The sequence below is a fragment of the Muscardinus avellanarius genome, assembly GCF_963383645.1.
Source record: "Muscardinus avellanarius genome assembly, chromosome: 2".
NCBI classification, from domain to species: Eukaryota; Metazoa; Chordata; class Mammalia; order Rodentia; family Gliridae; genus Muscardinus; species Muscardinus avellanarius.
Window position 1 is genome coordinate 172,101,450 of NC_137787.1, and position 26,643 is coordinate 172,128,092.

At 39.9% G+C, this 26,643-nt stretch overlaps 1 protein-coding gene across 1 annotated transcript; it reads right to left on the minus strand.

Moving 5' to 3' along the window:
• Positions 1–211: 211 nt before the first annotated feature.
• Positions 212–26,643, minus strand: EDNRB (endothelin receptor type B; the record flags this gene model as incomplete). Its single annotated transcript, XM_080719922.1, has 7 exons — positions 212–346; positions 1,162–1,270; positions 1,810–1,943; positions 2,756–2,905; positions 4,475–4,679; positions 4,815–4,927; positions 26,161–26,643. The coding sequence occupies 7 exons, from the start codon at positions 26,641–26,643 to the stop codon at positions 212–214; spliced, it is 1,329 nt and encodes a 442-aa protein (XP_080576048.1).

Below are 26,643 nucleotides of genomic sequence, written 5' to 3' on the forward strand. Positions count from 1 at the left end.
TCTCACTGTTTTCTTCTTCCACTCTGTAAACAGCTCATAAAATATCAGGTGTCATCACGAGTGTTAAAATAATCCCTCTTACATTTTCACATGGTTCTGTGCAAACATACGATTTCTTGTTGTTGTTGTTGGTGGTGTTTTGGCAAATGCTTCATTTTCTGTTAATGACTTCTGTCCAAAATAAAGAAGATGGAATTGAGTCTTCCTTCTTTCAAGATGAGCTGTACTTATTACTGGAACGGAAGTTGTCATATCCTTGATCGTTGGCTTTGAACTTTAAGCATGACTGCTTCTCCTCTAAGGACTGTTTTTCTTCAAATGACTGGCACCAGCAGCACAAGCAGGACTGTGTAAAACAAAGCCGAACTTTACACGTTTACACCAGCCCCTCTGTCCCCATCTTCCTGCTCTCTGGGGCTCTGTCTGTCTCTCTGGTGGGGAGTTCTCAGCCCCTTTCTTTCCCTGCTCTTTTATTTTTCCTCTTTAAAAGACATAATTATATTCATCAGATAGAATAAGGTTTTTATTCCACCAAAAAATATGCAGAAAAATTTATATAATTAAATTTCCTCACCAAGACGAAGCCTTGGTGAGGAATTAATATCTTAATTCTTGATATTTACATTTGATTATTTGACAAGCACTCCTAATTTTTGATAAATATAGAATTAACAGCCTTTTCTCTTGCAAACAGAAATATTGCCACATACATGCCTTTGTTTGTGAGTGTGTGTGTGTGTATGTGTGTGTGTGTGTGTGTATTGCAGTACTAGGGATGGAACCCAGGGACTTTCTATCTCTGAGCTACACTCCCTAGCCCTATCTTTATTCTTTATCTTGTAATAGGATCTCATTGAGTTGTAAAAGGCCTCACTAAGTAGCTGAGGCTGTCTGCAAACCTCCATCCTCCTGTCTCAGCCTCCCAAATGCTGAGATTACAAGTGTGCGCCACCACGCCCAGCTGTATAGTTGTTAAATGAGATCATACTATATACATACTCCATAAACTGCTTTCTGTTACTTGACAGTATCATAAACATCTTTCCATGTCAATGGAGACTAGATCTCTCTGAACAGAAATATTAATGATTTTGAAGGACTGTACTTAATGCCAGATTACAAAGAGCTTTTTTTTTTTTTTACTGTGCAATCTTTTCTTACCTTAAAGCAGTTTTTGAATCTTTTGCTCACCAAATAGAGAGCGATTGGATTAATGCAAGAATTCAAGGAAGCCAAGTTGATGCCAATGTAGCCCAGTACCAGCAAAAAGCTGCAAAAGAAACAAAAAAACTCAAAACATGACTTTGAAAAATCTGCTGCTTGGAGCAGGCATTCATTGTAGATTTGTGTTTTTGTGAAGAAAAAGAAAATGGCATGGATCCAATGGTTCTGAATTCATGATCCATTTGCTAGGAATGGGCCCTGTCTCTTGACTTTCTCTGTCATCTCCACTGCCTTCTTTAACTTTCCTTCCCATGGCCAACTATTCGTTTTAAAATAAAACTCAAGTGGAAGTTCTGAGACTGGCAAGAAGGGGCATCTAGAGGCGCAAGAGAAATCAGACCTGATATGTCCAAGTATGGCTTCTCAATCAGTCATCATTTTGACCTCTGCCTCTGAGTTCCCAGGGTCCTCTGTGTACCCCCCCATACTGCTCCCTCTAAATCAGTAGTGAAAGTAAAACTTAGGTGTCTTAATTGATTCCTAAGGACTAGAAAAGTGGTATTCTCAATGTTTAGGAAAGGGATGGATGGAAACACTCCAGAATGGCACTTCCTTACAAAATAATTTCTGTCCTGATTTTCTTACCTTAAAAACTCACATCTGTTGGGGTCATTTGGATTATACAGAGTCATCTGCAAAATCTTACTGAGGTGGAGGGGAAGCCAACAGACGGCAAAAACAAGGACGAGGCAAAACACTGTTTTGGCCACTTCACGTCTCTGAAATAAAACCATAGTCAGACTTTAGACTGTGACCCTTTAGATTCAATGTGCATGCTCCCAAACAGAACATTTGATGTCACTTAACAAAAAGCAGTGATATTTGCAAAAACTCAAGACATTGAGCTTTCTGCTGAATAGTTAATATAAAGTAGATCTAGAATAATGAGAGACTCATCTTTATAAAGGCATGGTGGGCAACGCTCATAATCCTAGCATTTGGTAGGCTGAGACAGGAGGATCAGCCTCAGTTACTTAGTGAGGCCCTTTGCAACTCAGTGAGACCCTGTTTCAAAAATAAAGAATAAAGACATAGGGCTGGGGGTCTAGCTTGGAGGTAGAATGCCCCTGGGTTCCATCCCTAGTATCACAAAAACAAAAACAAAAAAATGTGGTGGTTCTCTTTAAGTCCTTTAGAATATATAGAATACTTCTAGATAGGTAAAATATTGCTTATGATTCAAATATACCAGAAGGAAAAAAATTGAAATAAGCTTAGGTATGTAATTTTAGTTTATCCATCACTGTTTTTTTTTCAAGTTCATAATTATTTTATTTTTTGTGTGTGGTCCTGGGGATGGAAGCCAGGGTCATTCTACCTCCAAGCTCCACCCGAGCTCTATTTTTTATTCTTTATTTTGAAACAGGTTCTCACTAAGTTGTGGAGGGCTTCACTAAGTAGCTGAGGCTGGCCTCAAACCATGATCCCCCTATCTAAGCCTCCCAAGTTCTGGGATTACAAGTGTGTGCCACCATGCCCAGCTCAAGCTCATAATTATAGACACGATCCATTACATTGCTCCACTTCTTACCTGCTTTATGTGGTCATTTAAAGCGATCTGCATGCCGCTCTTCTTCCTCAACATTTCACACGTCATCAGGGTATAAAAAAATGCAGTGATGGCCAGTGGGAAGCAGAAATAGAAGCCAAATAGCCACCAATATTTAACTGTCTGGTAAAACTATGGGGAAGAGGAAAATTTTAAAGTTAGTACTCCTCTGTAAAAAAAAAAACCCCAAAACAAACACATCTTATATACTAAATGTTAAACTTTCAAAAAAATCATCAATGTCATTTCCCTCCTACTCCTGCATTTTTCCTCTTATTCCCCACTTTATTCTAAAATAAAACTCACTTGAACTGAGCATATAATTGTATATATTATATGAAACAAAACTTCCTTAAAGTAATGCAGAACTTCAATTCCTGAGGCAGTATAGTTATGCATAAAATTTAAGCAGTTGGGCAAACTTTGAAATATTTGGTGATTCCATGTTTCAGCTTCATGTAAGCAAATTACCTTTGAGGTATTCTTTGTGTGAAAAGCATTTGAATATGTAAAGCTATCCTTCTGATAGGGTGAAGTTTTCAGTTTTTAGTTATTATGTTTAATGGGAGAAAAGATATGAAAATGTGTTAGTTACCTATTTAGGTCAATAATGTATAAACTTAAACTCTCAATTAAAAAATCATATTGCTTATGATGTGACTTTTATTTTTTTCTGCTATATTTATTATTTTTTTTAAAAAGTTGGTACTCCAGACATATCTGTGTTGGAGAATAATTTGTGCAACCTATACACCACTTTTCCCCACTTATTACTAATAAATAATAGTCTCATTCTCAATTTCCAATTAATGCCTTTTTGCTGTTTATTTACTACGATATACACAGTTCATAAAGTTTTGTGCAGTCTTATTATTTATAAAATGGAAAATAATCTTTGCTAATAGGTCAACCTCTTTGCATTAACTTCTCTTAACCCCTTCTGTTGAAAGGAGCTTTAAATATTTAGGATATGTCTTTTGGTGCCCAGAGTTGTCATTATTTTCCTGAATTTCCTGATCTAACTTTTTTTTTTATGTTGGGCACAAGTGGTATACATTTGTAATCCCAGCTATTCAGGAGTCTGGGGCAGAAGGAACACAAGTCCAAGGTTGGCCTTGGCAACTTAGTGAGACCCTGTCTCAAAATAAAAAATCTAAAGGGCTGGGGATGTGGCTCAGTGGGGATATAGCAGTTGCCTCTCATGCATGAAGGTCTGGACTAATCACCAGTACTGCAAAATGAACAAAGCACATTCTTTAATAAATGGCTAAGATGAAAAGTTCTTTGCAAAGGCAACTTTCCCTTTTGCATCAAAGATAGGGCAGGATTGCCATTCATAATCAGGTGTCTTCTATTTGAATATTTACAGAACCGCTCACTTATCTAATGACTGCTGTGTTGTCTTATGCAGATTACATAAGAGTAGCCAGTCCTTATGGGGTTATCTGGAGCAAAGCTATAAGTTGACATCAATTCTCCTGGTTATCTGTCTCTCTGAGAAATAGGGTGTTCTTGGGGAAGCAGTGATCCTGATGCTTGTGGCTTGGGTCATTAGTTACTGTTAATTTTACAGTCTTGGGGTATATATGCAACGTTAGGATACCCATAAATCAATAGCTTCTCACAGAGGGTGATAGGGGAGAAAATAGCTACGTATTTATAAAGTAGGGGCAGAAAGGGGAAAATAGAAGTAAAATTTACCTCCATGAAGGCTGTTGTCTGAACAGGATGAAACCTGCAGGATCTTAAATTTATTCCATCTAAGTTCCTTTTGATTACATCATAACCTATGGCTTCAGGGACAGCCAGAACCACGGAGATCACCCAAATTAAAACAATTTCTACTGCTGTCCACTTTGGAACTCCAATTCCTTTAATTCTACTCCAAGAAGCAACAGCTCGATATCTGAAGATGAAAATAGAATTGTTTTTCAAGATGGTAGAGTTTAGTTTAATTGTATTACATAGTTTATTAGCTAAGTAACATAGCAAACAGTATTAAAGGATTCAGGATCTTTTTGGCATACGGATAAATTCTTACCTGTCAATACTTAGAGCACACAGACTCAGCACAGTGATTCCCACCGAGGCCTTCTGAATGAAAGGCATCACCTTACACATCTCAACCCCAAAGGGCCAGTCCTCTGCCAGCATCTGCAGGGAGGAGACATGGAGCTTGGTTAGGGGCTCGCACAGGATGCCCTTGGAAACACAGGACTTGGCACAGAGCAGTTAACATGCAGAGTAAGATGGGACATTCCGGTTCTTATTCTTCTCATGGACTGCTCCTATGGAAAGCACTCGCATTTGCTAGGTGGAAGAGGAGAATGTGTTTGCAGTAATAAAAATGCAGCCCGTCTATGAGAATCCATCATGCATATCCACTAACTTGGTCCGGATCTCCTCTGCAGGGCCATTGGGGGCCAGTTGCTCAAGTTCCCTTAGAAACCTGAACCTGCCTAGTGTCATAGAGCCTCGGAGGTCATGTCATGGCCAAATCAAAATGAAGGTAATCAAAAATAGATGACCAAAATATTCTCCTCTGAGTCAAGGAGAATAGACTACTCCTACAGAGAAAAGTAAATCCTTCATACAGTTTTTCTTTACTGTAGTCCATTTACTTAACTGAACAGCTAGTCACGTGGCTAGGGTAGCCACACTGTTACCTGAACACACCAGGCACATTCTTACTTTAGGGTGTTTGCTCTAGGTCTTGCCTTATCTGGGAAGGCACTTTTTCTACAGACCCGGTTGACCCACTTGGCTAAAGCCCTCACTTCCTTCAGGTCCTGTTCAGATCTCTTTTCAATGTTACCTACCTTGATCACACTTTTTCATTTGGGGAGGGGTACTGCAGATTGAACTCACGGGCATTCTAACTCTGAGTGATACCCCCAGCTCTATTTTATTTTCTATTTGGAAATCAGGTCTCACTAAAGTTGCAGAGGGCCTCATCAAGTTGCTGAGGCTGGCTTAAAACCTGCGATCCTCCTGTCTCCGCCTCTTAAGTATTGAGATTACAAGCATGTGCCACCACACCAGGCTTGGTCACACTACTAACTAAATACAGTAACTGGCCAGGCCTCTCCTCTTTACCTACTCTACTTCTTGTGGTAGGTAAAGATAAACTTTCCTGTTTATCAATAGCACTTACCAACTCTTACTACATGTATTATAACGCTTCTTTGGTTGTTTAATGTTTACCATCTGGCTCCATAGCATATAAGACAAAGGATGGGTTCCACAGTTGCCTAAAATAGTGCCTGACACACTGTAGATGCTTAATATTTGTGCCCCTAAAATATATAGACACCAGCAATACAACAAGCAAAAAACATAGTTCTTGCTATTATATACATATATATGTATTTCTCTTTATCTAACTGTAACCGTAATCATCCATTATTAAATGTGGTTATTTTCTTTCTTAGGACAACTGGGTGTATCCCACACTGGTAAATGAATCACTTTAGGTAAACATCTGGATCGAATGTTCATGAGGTTTTGAAAATAAAGACAAATATTTCAAATCTATGTGTTTTTGAAAAATGTTTTCAAAAATAACCTTCTAAAAGTGAAAACAGTTTTGAAACACAATTGACTGTTCCTGTCTTTTCAAGCGTAATGAAGCCTTGGCTGAGTGTGTCAAGCTGGGTTGATTGTGCTATAACTAGAATTGTACCAAAGGCTAGAGTATGTGTCTGATCATGAAGAGGACTTGAAGAATGAACATAGAACCAATTTCATTTCTTTTTTTTTTTTTGGTGGTACTGGGGTTCCTGGAAGCCCTTCTTCCTCCGGGCTACACTCCCAGACCTATTTTATATTTTTGAAACAGGGTCTCTTATGCCAGCGCGGCTGGCTTCGAACCTGTGCGATCCTCCTGTCTCTGCCTCCCAAGCGCGGGGATTACAAGCGTGCGCCACCACGCCCGGCTCCAATTTCATTTCTAAACTAGACATGAAAAATTACACAGATATGTGGGGCTCATGTTGGGAGAAGACATACCACACATGTGTTTTAATGTAAGGCCTTAACAGCCAGTCAGATCAACGTAAAGCAATAAAGAGAGCCGGGTATAAGCAAGTCATTGGTGTTGGGAAGACAACAGAGAATGGTAGAGTCTGGAGTAACCTAGGGGTGAAAGGAGTGGCTGCTAATAAACCTCATATTTTTAAAGGACTTTAAGTATAAAAATCTCAATTTTTTCTAGAGAAGGCAGAAGTTGGAATTTTATATGAAATTTCACAATTTATAAAAGCTGTCAGCTAATTCATATTTTTTAAAACCATTGACATATAATGTTGTGTTAAGAAAAGACATCTGTGGGATAGACTAGCCCCATCTTAAAACTTCTGGATTAAGCAACTGACTCATAACTGTTTGCTAATTCACTCAACAAATATTTATTTAATATTTGCTCTGTGCCAAAGACAATCGTGGTACGTGCATCAGTGAGCAGGCAAGCTCCCTACTCTTACAGGGCTAATTACATGAGGGAGGCAGACAAAAGAGAACCACACAAATACTTGACATGCTGTCACACAGAAGCTGTCTTATCAAGAGAGCAATCATGGATTCGAGGTGCTTTCTCAATAGGCTTCACAGTAAGGTCTCTCTGAAGAAATAGCATTTGAACAGGGACTTGGCTGAAATCAGAGCATGCTGGGCAGAGGAAAGAGGAAGTGCAAAGGCCCTGAAGTCAAAGCCTGGTGAGCTAAAGGAACAGCAAAAAGGTTATCGAGGATGGAGCGGGGTGATCCAGGCTGTGTAACAGATGAAGTTGTAGAAAGAGGAATTTGAATGCTTTTTGAAGGAATGCATTGCAAAGTTCCGAGTAGGGAAACAGCAAGGTATTAGTCTGCCTTTCTGGCTGGCGAGTGTGGAAGAGAAATATTGGTCAGAGCTGGTGGTGGGCGGTGCCACGTGGTGCCCTTGTAACTGAGCCCGTCATATAAAGGTAATCAAATGCTTTCTTGTATAAGCAACTTGGACCATTCTCCTTCCCCAGTTAAAGTTTAAAAAACAGAAGCCAGGAGTGGTGGCACACACTTGTAACCCCAGCCTTTAGGAGGCTGAGGCAGGAGGATCGCAGTTCACGAACAGCCTCAGCTGCTTAGTGAGGCCCTTTGCAACTCAGTGAGACCCTTTTTCAAAATTAAAAGTAAAATATAGGGCTGGGCGTTTTGCTCAGAGGTAGAATGCCCCTGGGTTCCATCTCCAGTATTGCAATAAATAAATAAATAAATAAGTACCAGATAGAGCATATTTTTCTGCCCTCTGGTAAAGCCAACCAGACCCTGATCCATACTCCCTGTTCCCATTCTAACAATTATCAATGCTCACTGATAACCGTAGCATTTCTGTTGCAGAGTTGGAGCTAAAGGTGTCATGGGGCAATATGCAAATTAGGTTTGCAAACTGTAGCATCAAGAAGTCTAAAAACCTTCATTGTAGCAAAATTTGTAAAATGACCAGTTTCCCCTTCTATCCTCTCCCCCTCATACAGCCCACAGTTATGCCTGCTGGGGAAAGTGGCTTTGAGGCTTTGTCTCCTGTTTTTTTCAACTAGAACTGTCTTAATTAAAATTGCTCCTCTAAAAACTGGTGTTCATTGTTGATGTTTGCTGCAGGTTGGGCACAAAAACATAATTTGAGGATTTGTTAATAAGTTTTGGTGATCTACTTATTTGTTAATAAATTTTGTACCTGTGGAAGGTTGATCCTGATACTGGGTAGCACATTCAGGGAGTCCCTGGATGCTAGGGCATTATTCGTCCTGGAGACATCTCCAGATTGTTTTCTGCAATGATATTATCCACTCTCCCAGTTTAAAACCCACCTCCTGAAGCAGAGAAAATTTGGAGCTCTGAAGGATTCTCTTTCCATTATTACTGTTACTGGTTTTATTATTATTAACTTTGCGGTACTGGACAATGAACTTAAGGCCTTGTGCATGTTAAACAAGTGCTCTACTACTGAGCCACACTCCCCTTTGGTTTCGACTGGAATCAATTGCATGAGTTGCCTTGGCGCATGTAGCTGCAGAATTCTTTCTTTCCACTTCTATTTGTTTTCTTGGGTTCTATGTACAGGGAGCTTCTGGGAAAATTTGGTAAAGGTACCCTTGCTTAGTATGCTTTAGATGTTTATTGGTAAGACATCGAAAGAGGGTTGCTCCATTAAAAGGCCTTGAGAAAGCATCGATGTTAAAAAACTAAACTAAACAAAGACTCCAGGAAGATCCCTCTGGACTTTTGGACTGCAGCTATCTGGTGTACCAATACTATATGAAGTACAATCTTAAGACTGCAGAAAATCATGCAGTAAACATAACTTTTTTATGGGAATTGAACCCAGGGGGCATTTTACCTCTAAGCTAAATATCTAGCCTTTTTTTTAAAAAAATTTGAAATAGGATCTTGTTAGTTGCCAAGAATCTTGCTAAGTGACTGAGGCTGGCCTTGAACCTATGATCCTCCTATCTTAGCCTCTTGAGTACTGGGATTATGGGTATATATTATCATCCCCAGATAAACATAATTTTTTTTATCAGCCAAAGTGGTCTTGATATGAAAAAAAGAGCTATAAAACATGGATGGTGCTTTAGGAATGTCTACTTCACAACTAATAGAAAGGGCTTTTAAGGTGTTCAACAACAGAGATCAGGCACAGGATTTCGAGGAACCAGAAAGAAATGAAACAACAGCCGTCCCTGCTTTCAACAGCACTCACTTAGAATCCAAAAAAGAAAAAATGGAAAGGATTTTGTGAGGAACTCAAAGAAAAACCAACCCCCTTTTAGAACAAAATCAATGAGGTTATTATAAGAAAGGACATTGTATTACAGATTACCTAGGAGTAAAAAGCTAAAAGACAGAAAAATGAAGTAAGAACTTTACCACCCAAATGGTGTAATTAGAGAAATTTCTGATAAAGAATGTAGAATCCCGGTTCCCCCTTAGACGTAACATGACCTCTCATTGTATCACCATAGGAGCCTCAGCAGAGAACAAATGAATTGATTTCCTTGTAGATTTGGGCCATTTCTTCTGTCACTAACACATGACTCTCTCCTGATTCAAAAACATCATATGATTGTAACTGGGTATCAGGGGAAGTCTTGACCCAGCCTTTCCTGCAGCCGGAATGCCACTTTGACATGAACGCAAAGCATATTTTTCTCTATATGCCTGTGTTCCTCTACCGGCCGCGACTCACATATAATTTGCACATTCTCCAAGTGCAAAAGCCAAATTCCAAAGAATATAAGTTTGCACAGGGCCTCAGAGCCATTAATCAAACATGTAGACTGTATACCTGGCTGTTCCCAACCCTTGTGTTTCTTTGGTTCACTATAATAGAATAAAACGATGGCTTTTTCTGCACTCCATTATAAAAAAATTTTCAGGAGATACTGATCTTTGAATGATAGGATCCCAAATTCTATGCCAAGCAACATTTTTGTGTTAGTCTTAGTGTCAGAGGCTATTTTAAAGGACAAGGTAGCACTCCTGAAAGGGTTCAAAGGTATCCCAGAAGCTTCAACTTAGAGATTTCTCCAACTCTATGATGTGCAGTCTGTGCCAAAAGTAACCCAGAGACTAAACCCCTAGCTTGGGAAGGGAAATTCAACACCAAGGATGGAGCCTTGGTGAACACTGGCAAAGAGACTACTGTGAGGCCCAGGACTCCTAGGAATTCTGAATACTTGTTAGTTTTCATAAACACCTGGCCTGGTTAGGTTGAAGCTTACCCCTCCAAGACAGAAAAGGCTTCTGAAATAACTAAAGCCTTATTCAAACAAATAATTACTAGACATAGATTGCCTATTTTTACACAAAGTGATCATGGGGATACTTTGGTGGCTAAAAGAACTCAAGAGGTCTCCAGAATTTTAGGTCTCACCTGGAAATTACATACTTGATGGAGAAAACAATCTACCAGAAAGATGGAGAAGATGAATCTCGCTTTTAAAAGAACCACTGCAAAAATCTGCCCCCCAAAAAACCTGAGATGGGCTAAGGCATTGCCTCCTGCTTTGCTTTGTGTAAAGTTGACACCCAGAAGTGGGCTCCAGGTCAACCCTTATGCATTAACACATAGGAGATCATTCCAAGCACCCCCACCAGAGGGAGACCTGACTCTGGGAAGAGAACTCCATCCTGGTTATTTAAGCACCTTAAATGAGGAGCTAATTTTTATTCATGAGCTTGCTTACAATAGAGGTTTATCCCCCACAAATGTCCTCCTCTACCAGTTTAAGGCTGGAGACCAAGTCATTCTTGAGTTCTGGAAAAAACAAGGACCTGAGGACCAACTTTCTGTCAAGGGCAACAACCCTGTGATGTTCCCCTATTAGTCTGTGCTGCTTGCAGGAATTAATCCTGGGACATATTGCACCCAGCTCAAGCTCACCCCACCAGTTCACCAGCTCCTCCTCCAGCTCCTTTGACACCAAAGCATCTGAAGACCAATAGGCAAGCAATGTGATCACAGGCTCAAATTCTTTCTTAAAAAAAAAAAAAACCACTTCTAAAGATGTGTAACTAAGACTGTGTATGTTTTCACATGCATGGTTACTGACATAATTTAAACAATTTGTTGGGGATCCTATGCACTCAGACAAGATGCTGGTTTTTGTGGGGGCCTTGAAAGGGATCCCATGGCATCTGCATATTTAGATAGCTGGAGAATAGTAGGAACTTGTCTCCTGGGATATCTGGCTACATCTCATTCCATCTGCTGAGCCCCCAAAACTATTCATGGAGCCAACTCTAACTATTCTCAAGAAATATGAGAGAGTTTTATGACTATTTACTGGGTACCATAAAGATAGATTTTGATATACATTTAGTAGAACTTCTTGCCTTGATGGGGTGGGGGTTGGGAGTCCAAGAATCCATGATCATAAATCTGCCTATCACCCAGGAAATTGCAGGTAACCATCTCCACTGAGCAAAGAGAAATGGAAACTTGAGCTCAAGTAGTGCTTGGTACCTTTATTTTGTAAGGTGGGTTTGTGCTATCCTAATATTTTCTTTTGTGTTGTAATAACACTTTTGCTGAAGTTGGATCTCACCTTGTTAAGATTAAAAGCAGGCATCCTAACTTCAATGAATATCATCAGAAGCGCCAGAAATTAAATGACTGTTGCTCAGGATTGTTTTCTCAAACCCCCAGCATGTTAAGTCTACATTTTCTGCGCTGCATAAATTATTATGTCCATTTTGCTGCTCTTATTGGTGATTTATGTTATAATTAGATGTGTTTCAAAATGTGGCAGTAAGACAATTGCTCAGAGACCGCACGCTGTGATTTTATACAGCCTTCAATTCATCCCAGGAGCTTGTATATATTTTTAATTTCAGGTGAAACGACGTCATTTCTCCATCTCCTATCCCCCTATTCTATTTTTCCCAGCAGGAATTGGTCAGATGGGTCAACATCCCTATTCCTACAAGATTGGGGAATGCAAAATAAGCAGTAGGGATTTATATCTAAAACCCCATAATGAAATCAAGTTGAAAATTTGAACATGTTCTTTCTTTCCACTAGTCAAGCTGAACTTATAGAAATGACCCATTTCTATAAGTGTCAATTATCACTGATAACCTTGTTATCTTTATTGCAGAAGAAGGAACTAATATAATCACAGGGTGACTTACAAGTTTGTTTTGAGGAACTATGGATTACTGAAATGGTGGAGGGGACTATGGGGATTACAGGTCTGAATAAATGTGGAATTGGAGTTGTTTTAAAAGAACTGCCAAGCCGGGCGTGGTGGCGCACGCTTGTAATCCCCGCGCTTGGGAGGCGGAGACAGGAGGATCGAGCAGGTTCGAAGCCAGCCGTGCTGGTGTAAGAGACCCTGTCTCAAAAATATAAAAAAATAGGTCTGGGAGTGTAGCCCAGAGGTAGAAGGGCTTCCAGGAACCCCAGAACCACCAAAAAAAACACAAAAAAACAAAAAAAAAAAAACCCTGCCAATTGTCCCTGGAAACATAACTTAAAAAAAAAAAAAAGGATCCAATTGGTTACAAAGATTCTGGTAGACCCAGTTGGGTATAAATTACTCAAACCATATTCTGTCTAATCATTCTCATTATTCTTAGATGAATTAAGAAAACAAAACAAAACTAAGGTTTACATGCTAGGTTTATAAAACTAAGGTTTAACAGGCTAGGCACTATAGTAAGCACTTTACACATGATTTTGAATTCCTAAAACTATCCTGTGAAGCAGTACAGTGCTACTGTAATCCCCATTTTATACATCAGAAACACTTAGATTTTTTTTTTAACTTGCTGTGTTGGTTTTAAGTATGTACATAATTTTTTTTTTTTTTTGCGGGTCTGGGGATGGAACTCAGGGGTATTCGACCTCCAAACTACACCCCGTGCCCTATTTTTTATTCTTTATTTTGAAACAGGATCTCATTAATTTGCAGACGGCCTCACTAAGTAGCTGAGGCTGTCCATGAATCACGATTCTCCTGTCTCAGCCTCCCGAATGCTGGGATTACAAGTGTGCGCCACCATGTCCGGCTATTCTGTACATAATTTTTTTATACTTCTTTCTTCCAATATTGAAGTCTAATTCCCCTTATGTTGACTGTGAGTTGGACTTAGTGATCTTTTAACAAATAGGGCATGATATAAATGATGATGTGTGATGTTTGTGACTAGTTCCTCAAAGGCACGTGGGCCTCCTCTCTGCTCTTTTTGGGGTGTGATGGTTAACTTTTTCTGTCAGCCTGACTTGCATCAAGGTTAAACATTTCTGGGTTTGTCTGTGAGATTAGCATTGAATCTGGAGACTCAGGAAATTAGGTTGCCCTCCTCATCTGGGTGGGCATCATTCAGTCTGCTGAGGATCGGAAAGGTGGAGGCAATAGAAATTCACCCCGTTAACTTCCTGCCTGCTGCTTGAGCTTGGACAGCTTCTCTCCTTTTTTCTGGTCCAAGAACTGAGATTCACACCACTGACTCTCTTGGTTCCCAGGCTTTTGAAATTATACCACTGGCTTTCCTGGGTCAACAGATTAACAATGGCAAATAATCTCCATAATATCTTGAATCAAATATCATCTATCTATCATTTATCTATCTATCTCTATCTGTTCTCTATCTACCTATATCTATCTATCTACCCATCTATCATGTATTTCTATCTGTCTAATCATCTGTCATTTATCTTTGTGTCTATCATTTTCTTTCTTTTTATCTACTAATCCACTTATCTATTCTACTGGTTCTCCTGCTCTGGAAAAACTTGACTAGCTGTTTTACTAGTATCATTCAAACATTTGGATATTTTTAAAATGTTTATTTCTTCTCAAATTATTTCCAAATATGCTACAAGTGGGATTCCATTTGTACCACCAACAGAAGCAAGATGAGTGAGTGTCCCGGCCATTGAAGGGGAAGCAGGCTGGCCAATGAAAATTATCTCTGCACTGAATCTGGGCTGTTTGGAGGTGGCTATTGTTTTTGGCTCAGCATAGCAATCCGTTTATTGCTCTTCATAGCACTGGGAGGCCTGCAGCCCAACCTCTGACCCAAACTATCACAGAAGACAAGGAAACATAAACTGAAAATTGTTAACAGTGCTCTTCAAATTCAACATGGAGATAATAAGACACCTAATGGTAACTGAGAGATTGTAGCATTCCAATCTGCAATTTTGAAGGGAAAAGAACTGCAGAAAAGATGGCATTAACCTTCATCAGGTCTTAGTAGTTTGTGTTTCAGATTCAGAACTGGCTGCTACTGGTTTTAAGAGGCCAGATAAGATAGGGGAAGAGTGTCTTCTGCTGATTTCATTATTTTTTAGTGAGAAGGATAACAGTGGCAAGCCTCCAAGTGCTCTTCCTCTAAAAAGCTCCATTTCTTCCTCTTTCTGATCAGAAGCTCTGGGTGAAGACACCGCAAAGCCTACTACTCTATAGCAGAACCATGCCCACTTCTGATGCTCATCTCTGTCTCTGTGATGGCTTCTGGCAAAGCAGTCTTTGGGCAAGTGGGCTTGGAGTTTATTTCAAATGCAAAATAATCAACTTTCTGTTAATTAAAACAAAGTCCTGGGTATGGACAATCCCTCTTCACCAAGATGACATCTTTAAAATTTGGTGAGAGGGTTTCTGATTGATGTTTATTATTCCTGGAAATTCATTCTTTCACTATTCATTGGGAAAAATAACAGCATCCCAACATCTATGGTTTCAAATCCAACAAGATAATCGTTCTCTTCTGCAGAGGAAATTGATTGCCTTTATTGCAAGAGAAAGCAACTTTAAACTCAGCAATAACATATTTTTTTATCCCCTATTTTTAGTTTTTTCTTTGGACTTTCGCCCATTAACTAGATAACTTACTGAATACTGAAGACAAGCCAAATATTAATTCAAAATGTTAGTCTCAGGCTGAGATGACTCTGTGGTAGGGACATGACATCCTAGGTTCAATTCTCAGCATGAAAAAGGGAAAGTCAACCTCTTTAACCACAAAAGGGATATGAGAGCTCAGTCTCAACACTGCATTCTTTCCACATGAATTAAAATATGGGGCCCTTTTTAACATTGTTTGACTATATATTACTCAGTCGTTATGAAAAAAATGAGCCAGTTAGCAGGTCCTACCATAACCCACACTGGTTTTCACACCATCCTGTCCTGTCTCGTCTGAGTAGCCATTATTAGTGCTAGGTCCTCCTGGCAGTGTGGTGTTCACAGGGCAGAAGCATAGCTTTTGTTTATCCTGGCCCCATTTCCCCTTGGCCTTAAAGAAATGTCCCTAGATATTTCAACTAGGGACATTTCTTTTGGATGATTAAAGCCAACAAATATAGATTGTAAAAATACCTGAACATACTGTTTCTAAGGTTTCTACTCAGGATGGCTACAGTTACACAACTTTATGTTGGAATGATCGAAGAAGGAAAAGGGCAGAGAATTCAAATAAATCATCTCTATATAACATTATAAAATTAATTTTGTATTTTATAGTTTAAATAAAAAGAACTCAAAAAAGACAGGTAGCATGTCTAGGAAATAAATATCCTTTCTTTAAAGATATTGTGAAAATATAAAATCTCTTCAACTTGAAGACTAATGTTATTCATTTCTCTTTTTAATTAAAAATTACATTCCTGAGAATTTTCTTCTTTAAAGCCTGTTAATACATGCCCGGGTTAATGCCAAAAAGAATCAAGCCTCAGAAAATCAGGAAATGCTAAAGTTAATCTTCTTGCACTAAAATGTTCATTTGCCTCATTAGCCATACATGCCATTTTCTTTTTCTAGTTTTTAATTTAAGAGTATATGCTGAGCTCTAGCTACTCATTTCAGGATATCATATAACGTTTATAATATGCACAGTGTCTCACACAGTTGACTCATTAAGAGCTTGTTGAATAAAAATGAATGAGTGAATGAGTAAATGCACTTGCTTATAAGGCAGAACCTTATGACTTTGTCATGACCTTTTCAGTCCCATAGTCCATAGAGAGTCTCCAGATAATTGTGATGTCTGTGCATTTGTCTTTCTAAAATATATGATCTATTTTGGAAGGGGAGGTTGTTCTAGAGATTGAACCCAAGGGCATTCTACCTCCAAGCTATACATCCGGCCTTTTTTATTTTTATTTTTTATTTGGAAACAGGGTCTCAATAAGTTGATGAGAACCTTAAAAAGTTGCTGAGGATAGCTGCAAACCTGCGATCCTTCCGTCTCGGTCTCCCTAGTACTGAGATTACAGGCTTGTGCCACCATGCCTGGCCAATCAGTTCTTTTTGACATATAGAGCCAGGAACTCAGAGATCAAGGCTTGCCAGCTGGCTGCACTCCTGTTGGACTTCTGTCCTTTCAGCAGGCCAGCAAAGGTGAAAGACACAAAAACTTATCTACCACTTTTCTACTCAGACTTGTCAAGGAAATGTCTGATACAAAGCAGATCCTCCTGTTTCTCACTGTCTAATGGGAGTCTGTGGGGAGCCTTCCTCGCCGAGGGTTGTAAATTTGGTGCAGTGGATGCAGTCAACAAGGGCATTGTAAGAGATGATCATTTTAGAGGGTGGTGAGCAACGCATAAAGAAGGGGACAGGTCTGCTCCATCTCATGCTGACTGCGAGCATTTCTTTCAAATGACTGGCATTACAGAAATGTTTTTTACAGAAGCATCAGAAGAAGGAAATAATGGAGTGGCTGCATTTCACAGTGTTGGATAAGGGTGTATTCTGTTTTTATCTAGGTTTCCTGTAGCAGATAAGTTTTTCTGTGTTTGAACTAGCAGTTTAATAAGATAAGACATCCCCATTCAAGCATTTCCATGTAAGAACACCGCCCCCAATATTCACACATAAAATTCAAAGTAACCTGCTGGTGGTCAAATGCACAGAAAAGAGCATCTTTTTGACATTCATTGTACCCGTGCCCTCGGGGACAAATATAAATTACAAGTTCTACTCTGCATCCATCAAAATGCATTTAATCACTTAAAGATTAGGCTGTGTGGGTTAGAAATATGTGGGTCAGAAAAAATATCAATTTATCCCCCCAGAGGCAGCATTTAGATAGTTTGTGATGTATAGTGCACACAGTGGAACCTACAGTGTGTGCAGGGAAGGCCATGGGGTCTGTTTCATGCACACCCACAAAATAGGGGGTGCCCCACCACTTTGGAAAGATGCCTATAAGTCACTGGAATATAAACAGTCTTATGATGTTGTACTAAAGTTCTTAAAACAAAAGCTCTAAGAGAAACAGAGATAGAAAAATGCCTTAAAGCCCAGTGTGGTGGTGCATGCTTGTAATCCCAGTACTTGGGAGGCTGACATAGGAGGACTATTTTCATAGCAGCTTCAGCTACTTGGTGAGACCCTATTTCTAAATAAAGAATAAAAAATAGGGCTTGGGGATTGCCCCTGAGTCCAAACTCCAGTACACACACACACACACACACACACACACACACACACACACACACGCCAAAAATGCTTTAAAACATCTCTCTTTTCCTCCTCCCCCCTTCTCCTCCCCTTCCCCTCCTCCTCCTCCTCTTCCTCCTCCTCCTTCTTCTCCCCCCCCCCTTTTCTTTTTCTTAGTACTATAGATTAAACTCAGGGGCATTGTACCTCTGAGCTACACCCACAGCCCTTAATCTTTTTTTCAACTTTTGAAACAGGTTCTCATTAGGTTGCTGAGGGCCTTGCTAAATTGCTGAGGCAACCTTGAACCTGAAATTCTCCTGTCTCAGCCTCCCAGGTACTGGGATTACAGGAGAGGAGTGCACCATCACACTCATCTTTTAAAACATATTTCTTAGGAGAAATTTAAGTTGACCTAAATGTATTTCCCTACAAACATCACAATGAAATTTATTTCTAAGTCTGTAACAGACCAATAAAGAGGTGGATTCCTACTCTTCTACTGTCTAAATTTAAAAGTATATCCACAGCTTGTGCTTAAAAACATGACACATGGTGTAAATGTCACATTGTGTATTTAGAAACAACCCAACAAAGCCATTAGGTTCATTTATCTGGGCTATATCTTCTAAGAAGATCACCAGGACACCTGAAGAAACCGGAGAAGGAGAAACAAGTCACCTCAGGGCTCAGAACAAGGCTTGATGAATGAATTCAAGAATCCTTATCATGTAATTTCATGGCTTGCTTAAACCTAATTCTGCCTGTGAAATATCTTCTGGGATACTGATAAGCTACTACCTCAGGACATCTGATTACTATGAAATCTAGAAGTCTTTAAAATAATTTGACAGCACTGAGTAAAAATGAGAAGACAGTGAACAGGGTGAAAACCCCAAGCATAATTTTCTTTCTTTCTGGAGACTACTAAAATAGCTGAAGAGAGAAGTAGAGAAGGGACACGGGTCAGGAAAGATACATATGGTTTTGAGTCTTAAGGAAGGAAAATTCGTTAGAAAATGCTCCAGTCAACTGTGCTAATAAATTTCTGGAAGAATGATTCTTGTCTCCTCTCCTCTTTTTTTTTTCCCTACTCCCCTCCTATCTCCATACTTTTAATCACATTTTGGCTATTTTCTTCTTTTACATTTTCACCAAAGGGTCGACAGGGGTAAAAATTATCTCTAATATAAAAGCATTTGGAATAAAAGAAGCCTAAAATTAGTTAAGTTGTTGGCCAATGTATACCCACGCACCACACTGAGCTATCTTCCAAACAAAACCAACCTCTTCTTAACTCTTCAAAGTTCTGAAAGAGGCAGTGTCACATCATAAATTACATTTCCAATCTCATTTCAGCTCGGGTTTTATCTGTCAACACCCTTTCAAGCACTTAATCATTTATTAGCATTTGACATGTTTCTCTAAAAATAATCAACTATAGCATATTAGCCACACGGAGAACCTTATATGGTTTTCTTTGTGAAATGAAGAACTTGGCTTCCTGGCCTTGAGACAACAGGGTCTTGGACATGTTATCCTTTTGAACAACTATGGAAATATCTCCAAGCTTGAGAAACTCACTTTAAGTGAGCAAAGAAACACTGGAAAGCCTTACCATGTTGAACACTGCCTTGGCATTTTTAGAGGCTTGGATTTATGGACCGACCAAGTGTCAGATCAAAGGCAAACACAACAAATACCGTAGAGTCCACCTAGGCAGCCTTTCATTGCCCGGGGCCCAGTATTTGCTCACCGTTTTCTCACAGGAATCTATGGCCCACTTGTGAAACAGGATGGGAACAAGAAGCCTTGCATTTTGGGGTCATTTGGATTCTACTATTGATCTGTTATTTGGTTATGGCCAGTATTCTCCAAAAAAAGGTACCAAGCTTACTCCTTTTTTTTTATTTGAATATTTGTAAAAGTATGAGTAGAAAAAGCCAACTCATTAATCTTATGTCATACCTATAACATCATTTGTCTACAAGCATTATTCTATTGACTGTCCTACGATAATGAATGGCTGTCAAGTATTTGTTTTATTTGTTAATGGATTCTAGGTCAACCAGAGGTAACCGTCTTAATACTTTTTAAAAGATAACTTTAAGTGTTCGTATTTGATTCTCCTTGAAAAAGCTTTTTTTTTTGCTTTAAATAAATCTCAAAGATATATTGGTACAAATGCTTTTCTGCCACTTATCTTTGCCTCTAATCCACTTAGTTACTTGCCTGATAATGAGAACAGTGTTATTATGTCGGCAGAAATAAGATTCCCTTCTAATGAGACTTCTTGTATTGCTATATGTGCATACACTTCAATTTTCTGATTAGAAAATTACAACTTTGAAAGCTAAATTTGATGGTGTTCCATCAATTTTTACTTTTAACTATGAAACATATCAATTATACACAAGCTTCTTAAGAGCCAGAAGTAGTCTAGTGAAGGATAGCAAGAAGGGCAAATTTGGTCAACAGGAGAATTCTGATTGTATCAGGAACAGAAAACATCTGATTACTGCTGAGATTACTTCACTCAAAACTCGTTTGCAGGCTCAGCGAAGCAATTCCACATTTGACATCACAGCATTTTAATGTTCTGTGTACCTTGTCTTAACTAGTTAAACGTTAAAGATCAGCAACTTTGACTTTTACAACTATGAAGGCTGCCACCTTGTCTTTTAGGGTGGCCTACAAGGTCTTAACAGCAAAATCATCTAAAAGCACTTCAGTGGGTCACTAAGCTAACTTTTAGCTCTCCACCATTATTGGATACCTGATTACATTTGGACCATTATGCAGCTAGCTGATGTAGATATGGACATCTGCCATATCAGGTTACAAGCAAAAAATAATTTTTTTTCAAATTCAACTTGTTTACACATAAAAGAAGCTAATTTGAGAGTGATATTGACTCAGATATCCATGCAAATGCAGCACAAAGAGAGTTAAATTGTTAAATTCCAGAAGTAATTTTAAAAACTCATTCTGTGCTCAAAAATTTTAAAATTCTCCCCAACTTGTAACCAAGTCTGTCTGTCTGTCTGTCTATCTATCTATCTAACTATTTATTTATTTTTGCAGTACTGGAGATTGAATCCAGAAATATTTTACCCTAGAGCTACATCCCCAGACCTATTTTTTTAACTGTTTGTTTTGAAACAGGGTCTTACTAAGTCACAAGGGTGTAAGTAGCTGGGACTGGTTGAGAACCTGAGATTCTCCTGTCTCAGCCTCACAAGTATTGGGAGTATAAGCGTGAGCTCCACGCCTGGCTAATCAAGTCTTTTTAAACATCACTCCTAAACCAAACCAAGCCAGACCAACTAACCAACCAATCAACCAACCAATAGCACAAAAACTGTCACAGAACCTACAAGCTAAATGATCCCATTCATTGTAGCACATATAGGAAGTGTACTGCAAACAGCCTGGGAATAAGGAGAGATCTACCCTATGATCAGATATTTAAACATTGCCTTTGGTTCAGGTGTAACTACAGATCAGGTAAATATTGGGCATGGTGACTCAGATGCATTTGAGATGGATATTAATATATGTATATTTATATGGAGATATTGCTTCTAATGGCAATAATGCTTATTTTAGATGCACTGTGGCAATATCTATCAAAACTACAAATGCAGTCACCTTTTGATTTAGTAATTCTAGTTTTATAAATTTACCCTTTTGATGTAGTCATACATGTGTCTAACGGGCTATGTACAAACGGGCTATTTGTAGTCATGCTTGTAATGAAAACAGTGATAATTTATGTCTGAAATTTTCATTCTTATTTAGGTACATACACATTCCAATAGGATTTATCATTTGCTTACTATGCGCTAAGCCTTGCTCCAAGTGATATTCATTTATCTACTTATCTAGGCACTCATATAACTTTTACATTTTAGGTTTTATTTTTACATGCTTTATTTATTTATTTATTTATTTATTTGTTTGTTTGTTTGTTTATTCTGGTGGTACTGGGGTTCCTGGAAGCCCTTCTACCTCCGGGCTACACTCCCAGACCTATTTTTTTTTATTTGGAAACAGGGTCTCTTAAGCCAGCGTGGTTGGCTTTGAACCAGCGCGATCCTCCTGTCTCTGCCTCCCAAGTGTGGGGATTACAAGCGTGCGCCACCACCCCCGGCCCATTTATTGGTTTTATATTTTATTTTTACATGCATATATCTATTTTATATTTTGTATTTTTGCATGCATGTATCTGTTTTTTGAATATTCACTTTGGATGATTGAATTTTTCACTTTTTATCTAGGTTTTGTTGTGTAATGTGGGGACAGCTGTATGTGTACTCATGTGAAGGGTAAACATGACATTGTTTTCAGCCTGTTTGCACAAGAATTTGAAAGGCCTCAATAGCTTCAATTTGCTCCATGCCTTTAGACCCCTCCTTGGGCTTCAACACAAGATCCCAACACAGGAGACTAGAGTATGGAGTGACTTTACCTGCATGCTGCTAGGGACCCTGTTCCTGGAGGCAGAGCTGGGCCAGCAAGTTTTGCAGGGCTATCAGCTCAGCAGAGCAGCGCCTCTGTGCGGTGGTCTGCCCTGTTTGATAGCAGCATAAACACTACACACCATATGAAGCAGATTTCAAGAGATAGAAAAATCATCAGATGATTTTAATTAATCCTAAAAGTATTTACCCAGGTATCCTACTTTGCAACCATGTGTCCTAAAAGTGCACTAGAGCCTTGGGCAAGAGTCTAATAGTGTTCAAAGCTGGAGGCCATGCTGTAACTAAGTATACTTGGTGCCATGGGATAGAGAGAGCCACAGGTTCTAAGGCCAGATGGCTGGGTTCAAGCACAGATTAACTTTCTGGTGGTACAACATAGGACAAGGGACTCTCCATCTTTCCAAGATGTAATTTCCCTAGTTTTGAAATGGAGATGATAACGGTACCTCCTCCATAAAGTTGTTATGGTGACTTAAGGAAGTAACTCAAGCACCTAGTGCATAATCAGTGGGACCTCTATTATTTTATCATGTCTAGAGTTAAACCAAAGGCAACAATGTAGGGTTCTAGGTTCACAAACCTAATAAAGGGACCTAATTTTCTGTGATGGGTTTGTTTCTGACCAACATAGGCAGTTGGGTGCTTAGATTTGTAATGACTCATGAGTTGATTTCAGAAGTAAAAACACAACTTTAACAGACTGGATGGCTTCAGGGAAAAGGATGTCATTTCCTAGGGAAATAATAAAGGAGCTGGAATGAAAGGAAATCTGTGTGCTGTCAGATATTTTCTGGTTTTTAGAAAACACTCAGTTGACCAGACAGAAAGTGAGATGGGCCTGGAAGAGCTGATTTACATCTGATCTGGAGGCAACAAAAGACAATGTTCTCAAGCCCACCTTCCACACAGCATTTTAGCTGCTGAATCTTTGAGAGATTTTTTTTTTTTTTTTTTTTTTTGGTTCTGGGGATGGAACCCAGGGACATTTGACCTCTGAGCTATACCCCCCTGCCCTATATTTTATTCTTTATTTTGAAATCAGGTCTCACTGAGTTGCAAAGGGCCTCACTAAGTAGCTGAGGCTGTTCGCGAACCACAATCCTCCAGTCTCAGTCTCTGGAATGCTGGAATTATAAACGTGCGCCACCACGCCCAGCTTGAGAGATTTTTTTTTTTTTTTTTTAAACTGGGCTAAACCGGGCCTGGTGGTGCATGCTTGTAATCCCGCAGCTTGGGAGGCGGAGACAGGAGGATCGCGCTGGTTCGGAGCCAGCCACAGTGGCTTAAGAGACCCTGTTTCCAAATAAAAATATAAAAATAGGTCTGGGAGTGTAGCCCGGACATAGAAGGGCTTCCAGGAACCCCAGTACCACACACACACACACACACAAAAAAAAAAAAAAAACCTGGGCTAAATGTGTGGGATTTCCCAAGATGTCTCTAAACACAACTTTTTTTTTTTTTTGCACAAAATTTTGTGCAAATTTAGCAAAACTAAAGTGTAATCTCTCTTTAGGGCAGAGCCTTATTTTTTTTTCTTTTTATTTGTGCATTGCAGTCATACATCTTAATGGAGTACAAGATGGTAGAGGCACACACGCACACATCACTCATTTAGCCCTTCCCCAGATACCACCCCATTCCTTCCTCCTCCCTCCTTCTCATGTTTGACTTACTGAACGACTTGTTTCACTTATCCCAAATGTTGTGTGCATGTATACTCCTATCACTCTCTCCCTCAGGATGATGTATAATGACAACGTACCAATAAATGAATTAAAAATAAATGAGAAACGAATTATCAACAAAAAGAACACTTCTCACAACACCTTGTATTCAAAAGTTTCTCAGTTTAGTTCTGATGAATCGAGACACCTCTGTCAAATTGCCATGGAGGGACCTAGTGTGTGGGACTCCTTAAGAAGTAAAGAAGGATCACTTTTGGTTCCATTGAAGCTGTGACTGTATTTAAAAAAGCCATTTTCAGCCCACCGTCTTCTAAGCAAACCTTCAGAATTCGATACTAACTGCCATCAGGATTTTTTTTTTTTTTTGCATTACTAGAGATGGAACTCAGGGGCATTCTACCTCCGAGCTACACCCCCAGCCCTATGTTTTATTCTTTATTTTGAAACAGGGTCTCACTGAGTTGTAAAGGACCTCACTAAGTAGCTGAGGCTGTCTCAAACCGTGATCCTCCTGTCTCAGCCTCCCAAATGCTGGGATTTCAAGCATGCGCCAGCATGCCCGGCTCAGGATTTTGTTTTATCCACCATTTCTGGAATTGTTTCCCTCTTGAGCCTGGATCCTAATCTAAGTCTTATCTCTAAATCCCTGAAATGCTTTGAATTCCCTTAAAATATGGCTGTGGGGGATTAGGATTTCCAGAGGTTCATGAAGGGAAATACAGGTTTGACTAATCACTGCTACCACAGGGCTCAAAACATTCCCTACAACTGTTCTCAACTGCACCCCCACCCAACCACCCACAGAGGCCACGGCTGGCCCGTGGTCATTCCGCAGAGAGTGCTCTCATTTCCTTATGTTTTGGTTGTGTTTTAATATGTGACTGTCCATTACTATTGATGACAGAGAAGCAGTTTTAATATTTAAATGGGTCTTTGAAATTTCCTAGCTTTTTCACTTAGGGTAATTTTTTTTTTTTTTACTACCACAAATCTCTAGTAGGTGGGCACTAGCAGCCTTTTTGCACTAGCAGCCTTATTGTGGAATTGAGGAAACTGAGACCCAGAAGTGCTGGGATATGTTCAGAGTTTCAAAACCACAAGGAGTCAGAGTGTGGGTGCGTATGTCCTGCCTGGCTCCTTGTGTCTGTTTACTCTGATGCCTATAGTAATCATGTTATAATTTCCTTCCTTCCTTCCTCCTCTTCCTTCTCCTCCTCTTCTTCTTCCTCCTTTTGCTCCTCCTCCTCCTCCTCCTCTATTTTTGGTACTAGACATTGAACTCAGGGGCATTCTATGTTCCAGCTACATCCCAGCTCTTATTATTATTCTTTTAAATTTTGAAACAGGGTCTCACTAAGTTGCTGCTGAGACAGGCCTCAAACCTGTGATTCTCCTGTCTTATCCTCCAAAGTACCACAATACAATTTTAACTAATGAAACTATTACCTATTTGAGTGCTCCCTGGTCTTGTCCATGGAATCATTGATAGGGTGCAGTCATACGGTGTGTACTTTAGAACCTGACAAACTGGCCATGATCTTCAGCTCTACCTCGCACTGTGAGACCTTGGGCATCCTATTAGTCCTCTGGAAAATGGTGGCAATTCCTACTGATGGGCTGCAGGAAAGAGCACAGGGTATGATCCTTGTACCCAGAGCATGGTCCACTGGAGGCATCAGTGAAGCAGAGCCAAAGCTGCTTGCAGCAGGTGAACTTTTGCCTACTCACCTGTCTGACTTCTTTCTTCCAGGTCATTTGTTTCCTAAAAACTCACTCCAACTTCCCTACTTTTAGGCGTGTCCAAAGTTAGCACACATACGAGTTCCCTGGACACAGTAAGATGTAGGTTCTGATCTTGGATATACTTGCATTCCTAACAACCTCTCAGCTGATGTCAGTGCCACCAGTTTGAATAGAGAAGATGTGCCCGGACCACTGGATTTCAGGACTCGTGTTTTCCAAACTTTACATTTCATCACAATCACACAGAGGGCTTTTAAAACTGCAAATTACTGTACAGCCTCCCCTATCCGCAGAGTTTCTGATTCAGTAGGTCTAGGGTGAATCTAAATGTAATGATTTCTAACAAGTTTTCAATGATAGTAATGCTGCTGGTCAGGGGACGACACTTGTCCTAGGCTGAGCAGAGGGAATTTAGTTCCAATGATACCTGACTGTTAAATGAGGAGGGAAAAAATCTTAGTGAGAAAGCTCCCTCTAAAGGCTCCCTCCTTACAGCCTGGACCCTCCCATTAATCTGCCAGAGCATTCATCCCCAAGAGCCTTTACCTTGTAGGTATTGATGGGGATGTCAATGATGATGTGCAGCAGGTCTCCCAGTGCCAGGCTGGCAATCAGGATGTTAGGACCATTTCGCATGCACTTGTTCTTGTAGATGATTCTCAGCAGTGTGGAGTTCCCGATGATGCCCAGCACAAACACTAGGCAGGCCACCACCGTGTTGATGTATTTGAATGTCGCATCGATCTCGATATTTTTTATGCATGGGGGAGGAAGACGGGGATGCAAGGGGGCTCCTGCCGGCCCCTCTCCTTTAGGCATCTCCGCAGATTCTGGCGACCATGGCAGGCTGGAGTTGGAATTGCTGGCCCAGGAGGTCTTAGTGGGTAAAGTCATCTCCTTGGTCCCCAGGAGTGAAGGACTGGTCTGGGCAGGCGGGAATCCTTTCTCCTCTTCCCAGGCCCATGTCCCTGCACAGACAAGAACCAGCGCCACCAGGGTGCGTCCACACAGGCTGGACGCAGGCTGCAT